Raw genomic sequence first — 6,000 nt, 5'->3', positions numbered from 1 at the left:
CTGATTCCTCCCAGAAAGGAAGGGCACTATGATGCTACTGGCACTAGGACAGGGCTCGGGAGGACTCCAATGAATGAGTGATAAACACACACATCTTCTCATGACTATATATTTTGAGAAGAAACAGAAACCTACAGTAGAGACAGACCTAACATATCCCTTGGTAAATCTAATCTTTAGACTAGATTGGAGATCGTCTCCATTACAAAAACACCGGACAAGGATGTGTCTCAAACAATGGCACACTATTACTTGTCTGGAACAATTAGAAATAAAACCTTGTTTCCTCCGTGTTCTCCAATGTTCTTCTTGCACTTTATGGTTTTGTGTTTATTATTTCTACACTATATTCCACAACACAAAAAATCTGCCCGGAAACACTTCTTTGATTAGAAGCCACGTAACCAATAAACATTTATTTTCACAAGCACAAAAATGTGTTAAACAAAAATAATGGGTAACATTTACACACTTTTATACAGGTTCCTTAAACTCAATGTACAATTAGGACTAAACTAAATACCGATAGTTAAATATGTACTCACATTGCACACATTGATGACACCTACATAAACCTACACAAAAAACAACGTATACTGTGTAAAAGTAACGAGTCAACATAAAAATCACATTATTTACAAAAACATACATTTTTAGATTTTTTTTTAGCAAAAGGATTCCAGTTGTAGAATCTGTCCCATCAGTCATTAACCAGAGACACGGTACACAATCTATCATGTAAAAGTTCCCTCGCTATAAAGTAGAATTCAGTCTCTGTTAATAATCAGGAAAGAGAATAATATAATAAAGTTATAAAGTAGAGCAGCGAGAGCCACAAGGATACACTAAACTAGTATATATACTGTACTGCGTTGCTTTGGCGGTATGGCGCTTTTCCCTTTTTAGCAAGCTGGTAAGTTTTAGCGGTTAGCTTCGATGAAGTGCACTTAAGCATTGTAGCTTAGCGACTTTTGCCGGTGAGTGGAATCTTTATTTGTATTTTTTTCTACACAGAATCCTTCTAGACTTCCGTAGGTTTTATCTAGGTGTTATGAACATCACTACATATAGGTATAATTTACAGCATAAAGCTTAATGTAATACTGAGGGAGGAGCAGCAGTGACATACTGTATGATAATATGTATCGATGGTACCAACTGATCAGCGTGGTGAGTGTCTCTTAGCCTGGAGCATTTTGGCAGAGTGGAGTGTAAAGTGGATATTGGCAGCTTAAAAGGTGCAATCTGTCATTTTTGTTCCCCCCCCAAAGTGCTGCCTGCCTCTGCAATGGTCTGCACTGGTGAATTTTCTAGGCTTTGTATTTTTTTTACTGCTTCTTGGCATATTTTGTAGTACCTCAAGATGCCACTAGGGGAAATGAAAGTTACAGATTGCACCTTTAAATTCACAAGCCTTTGTTAAAAGAACAGGCATCATTTAAGTGAATGAAGAAGACATTATTACAAAGGAAAAGGTCAGTACACCACTAGCAATGTACCAGTCTTCTATAGAACCAACTCTCTTCTCGTAAAGGAAACAGGTATGTGTCAGAGTGTGTGTGTGTTTATGAGAGGGTGCATCTGGACATTCACTGTGTGATAAAGTGTGTGTGTGTTTATGAGAGGGTGCATCTGGACATTCACTGTGTGATAAAGTGTGTGTGTGAGGTTGGGGAGCCATGAAGGAACCAGCACATTGTGTTCGATTCCTTTTCCTCTATCAGAGGGTTCTAGTGGAAGAACAGAGCAGTGTTCCATTGATAGAACGTTAAAGGGTTCTACTCAGAGAAGGGAGGGAACATGCCCAGATCAGCAAAGTCTTCAATGTTGTAGTTGGCTGTTCCTTGTGTTGGGTCTCCTGCCATCGGCAACATGTCCTACAGAGAGACAGACGGGGAGGGAGAGAGGAAAGGTCAGGATCAGGGACACAGACTTTCATGTGGAGCCATATCAGACAGCACTGTGTACACTGGGCTCAGGCCAGGGAAGGAGAGGAAATAAGCCATTGAAGCCCAGTGTGTCCAAGGTGACCTCTCTTCCTGCCTCTCATACACATTACTGTAGGATATTGGAGCTTGGGATTGGTGTGCATGATACCTGGAAGAGTTAGTGTCTCTCTGTGTTACCTGGAACACTGCTGTCTGGGAGGGATTAGGGTGTGTCTCTGTTACCTGGAACACCGCTGCCTGGGAGGGATTAGGGTGTGTGTTACCTGGAACACCTCTGTCTGGGAGGGGTTAGGGTGTGTGTTACCTGGAACACCTCTGTCTGGGAGGGATTAGGGTGTGTGTTACCTGGAACACCGCTGTCTGGGAGGGGTTAGGGTGTGTGTTACCTGGAACACCTCTGTCTGGGAAGGGTTAGGGTGTGTCTGTTACCTGGAACACCTGTCTGGGAGGGATTAGGGTGTGTCTCTGTTACCTGGAACACCTCTGTCTGGGAGGGATTAGGGTGTGTGTTACCTGGAACACCTGTCTGGGAGTGATTAGGGTGTGTCTCTGTTACCTGGAACACCTCTGTCTGGGAGGGATTAGGGTGTGTGTTACCTGGAACACCTCTGTCTGGGAGAGGTTAGGGTGTGTGTTACCTGGAACACCTCTGTCTGGGAGGGGTTAGGGTGTGTCTCTTTTACCTGGAACACCTCTGTCTGGGAGGGGTTAGGGTGTGTGTTACCTGGAACACCTCTGTCTGGGAGGGGTTAGGGTGTGTGTTACCTGGAACACCTCTGTCTGGGAGGGGTTAGGGTGTGTGTTACCTGGAACACCTCTGTCTGGGAGGGATTAGGGTGTGTGTTACCTGGAACACCTCTGTCTGGGAGAGGTTAGGGTGTGTGTTACCTGGAACACCTCTGTCTGGGAGGGGTTAGGGTGTGTGTTACCTGGAACACCTCTGTCTGGGAGGGGTTAGGGCGTGTCTCTGAACACCTCTGTCTGGGAGGGGTAACCTGGAACACCTCTGTCTGGGAGGGGTTAGGGTGTGTCCTCTTTCTGGGACCTGGAACACCTCTGTCTGGGAGGGGTTAGGGTGTGTGTTACCTGGAACACCTCTGTCTGGGAGGGGTTAGGGTGTGTGTTACCTGGAACACCTCTGTCTGGGAGGGGTTAGGGCGTGTGTTACCTGGAACACCTCTGTCTGGGAGGGATTAGGGTGTGTGTTACCTGGAACACCTCTGTCTGGGAGGGGTTAGGGCGTGTCTCTGTATAACCTGGAACACCTCTGTCTGGGAGGGGTTAGGGTGTGTCTCTTTTACCTGGAACACCTCTGTCTGGGAGGGGTTAGGGTGTGTGTTACCTGGAACACCTCTGTCTGGGAGGGGTTAGGGTGTGTGTTACCTGGAACACCTCTGTCTGGGAGGGGTTAGGGCGTGTGTTACCTGGAACACCTCTGTCTGGGAGGGATTAGGGTGTGTGTGTTACCTGGAACACCTCTGTCTGGGAGAGGTTAGGGTGTGTGTTACCTGGAACACCTCTGTCTGGGAGGGGTTAGGGCGTGTGTTACCTGGAACACCTCTGTCTGGGAGGGATTAGGGTGTGTGTTACCTGGAACACCTCTGTCTGGGAGAGGTTAGGGTGTGTGTTACCTGGAACACCTCTGTCTGGGAGGGGTTAGGGTGTGTGTTACCTGGAACACCTCTGTCTGGGAGGGGTTAGGGCGTGTCTCTGTATAACCTGGAACACCTCTGTCTGGGAGGGGTTCAGGTGTGTCTCTGTTACCTGGATCACCTCTGTCTGGGAGGGGTTAGGGCGTGTCTCTGTATAACCTGGAACACCTCTGTCTGGGAGGGGTTAGGGTGTGTGTTACCTGGAACACCTCTGTCTGGGAGGGGTTGGGGTGACCTGGAACACCTCTGTCTGGCTCTCTCTCCCTGTTGGCCATGGTGCTGGTTCTGCCATTGGGACCAGACCTCACTGGGCCGACCCTGAAACTGACCCCCACTCTGACTGCCCTCTCCTGACACATCTAGAGAGAGAGAGAGAGGGAGGAGAGAGAGGGAGGAGGAGGGAGAAAGAAGAGAGGTAGGAGGAGGGGGGAGGGAGGGAGGAGGAGAAAGAAGAGAGGTAGGAGGAGGAGAAAGAAGAAAGGTAGAGGGAGAGGGAGGAGGGGAGGAGGAGAAAGAAGAGAGGTAGGAGGAGGAGAAAGAAGAAAGGTAGGGAGAGGGAGGAGGGGAGGAGGAGAAAGAAGAGAGGTAGGAGGAGGGGGAGGTAGGGAGGAGGAGAAATAAGAAAGGTAGAAGGAGAGGGAGGAGGGGAGGAGGAGAAATAAGAGAAGGAGGAGGAGGTGGAAGGGGGAGGAGAGGGAGGAGGGAAGAGGGGGGAGGAGGGAGAGGGGAGGAGAAAAAGAAGAGGAGGTAGGGAGGAGGGGGAGAGGGAGGAGAGAGAGAAGGGGAGGAGAGGGGGAGGAGGAGAAAGTAGAGAGGCAGGAGGAGAGGGGAGAGGGAGGAGGGGTGAGGAGAGAAGGGGAGGAGGGGAGGAGAGGGGGAGGAGGAGGAGGAGGAGGAGGAGAGAAACACAGTGAGCAGTCAGCAACACATTGTGTAAGTGTGAGGTGACCCTTCACCACCTTTGGTGTTCAGATAGAATACAGTCATCAATGTTCTCTGTTCTCTACAGGCCCAACACTAATACATGTCTACATGCCAAATGGCCCCCTGTCCCCTATATAGTGCTATATATAGACAGCCCTGATCAAAAGTAGTCCTCTCCCCCAGGGGAGGTTAGAGATGCTGTTAGGAATGTTTCTGGAGAGCTGGATGCCAGCACCAACATGCAGGTCTGCATTCATGTATATAGACATGTACTTTACACACACACACACACACACACACACACACACACACACACACACACACACACACACACACACACACACACACACACACACACACACACACACACACACACACACACACACACACACACACACACACACACACACACACACACACACACACACACACACACACACACCTCCCTACCCCATAAATAAAACGCCTACATACCACAACAGGGGAAAGTGATGCAGTAGCTAGTAAGGCTGTAAAACCAATGTTTTATCTTGCTGACATCATAAACAGCTTTGAAGTCTTGACCTGACTAGTTAATAAATCCTTATCTGAGAGGATCAGAGGGAAGAGCCACGCGCTGTTGGCTTCCTAGAGAGACATGTCATTTATCAAATACAAATCAGTGTTTGGGGTGTGTTTGTGTTCCTGTACCACTAACGAGGAAGACATCCTACTCATAAATGTATTGATCTGCTGAGTGTACCCAAGGTGTCTGATATTTCACCGAGGTGTTCCTAACCAACAATACTGTGACTGTAGAAACACCATGAAGTCTAACCACTGCACAGAGACACAGACCATGAAGTGATATAACACCAGTCTAACCACTGCACAGAGACACAGACCATGAAGTGATATAACACCAGTCTAACCACTGCACAGAGACACAGACCATGAAGTGATATAACACCAGTCTAACCACTGCACAGAGACACAGACCATGAAGTGATATAACACCAGTCTAACCACTGCACAGAGACACAGACCATGAAGTGATATAACACCAGTCTAACCACTGCACAGAGACACAGACCATGAAGTGATATAACACCAGTCTAACCACTGCACAGAGACACAGACCATGAAGTGATATAACACCAGTCTAACCACTGCACAGAGACACAGACCATGAAGTGATATAACACCAGTCTAACCACTGCACAGAGACACAGACCATGAAGTGATATAACACCAGTCTAACCACTGCACAGAGACACAGACCATGAAGTGATATAACACCAGTCTAACCACTGCACAGAGACACAGACCATGAAGTGATATAACCACCAGTCTAACCACTGCACAGAGACACAGACCATGAAGTGATATAACACCAGTCTAACCACTGCACAGAGACACAGACCATGAAGTGATATAACACCAGCCTAACCACTGCACAGAGACACAGACCATGAAGTGATATAACACCAGTCTAA

At 47.8% G+C, this 6,000-nt stretch overlaps 1 protein-coding gene across 1 annotated transcript in view; it reads right to left on the bottom strand.

Annotated features, from left to right (window-relative positions):
* Positions 1-384: 384 nt before the first annotated feature.
* Positions 385-6,000, bottom strand: part of LOC124020795 (aryl hydrocarbon receptor nuclear translocator 2-like) — an 83,318-nt gene continuing 77,702 nt past the window's right edge. Inside the window, exons 13-15 of the mRNA XM_046336068.1 lie at positions 3,857-3,960; positions 2,945-2,983; positions 385-1,877 (exon numbers count right to left, since the gene is read on the bottom strand). Coding sequence (XP_046192024.1) covers positions 1,779-1,877; positions 2,945-2,983; positions 3,857-3,960 — 242 coding nt within the window. The 3' untranslated portion in view covers positions 385-1,778. The remainder of the gene's footprint in view (positions 1,878-2,944; positions 2,984-3,856; positions 3,961-6,000) is intronic.

This window comes from Oncorhynchus gorbuscha, unplaced genomic scaffold (assembly GCF_021184085.1).
Source record: "Oncorhynchus gorbuscha isolate QuinsamMale2020 ecotype Even-year unplaced genomic scaffold, OgorEven_v1.0 Un_scaffold_912, whole genome shotgun sequence".
Taxonomy (NCBI): domain Eukaryota; kingdom Metazoa; phylum Chordata; class Actinopteri; order Salmoniformes; family Salmonidae; genus Oncorhynchus; species Oncorhynchus gorbuscha.
This window is presented reverse-complemented; position numbering and strand designations above follow the sequence as displayed.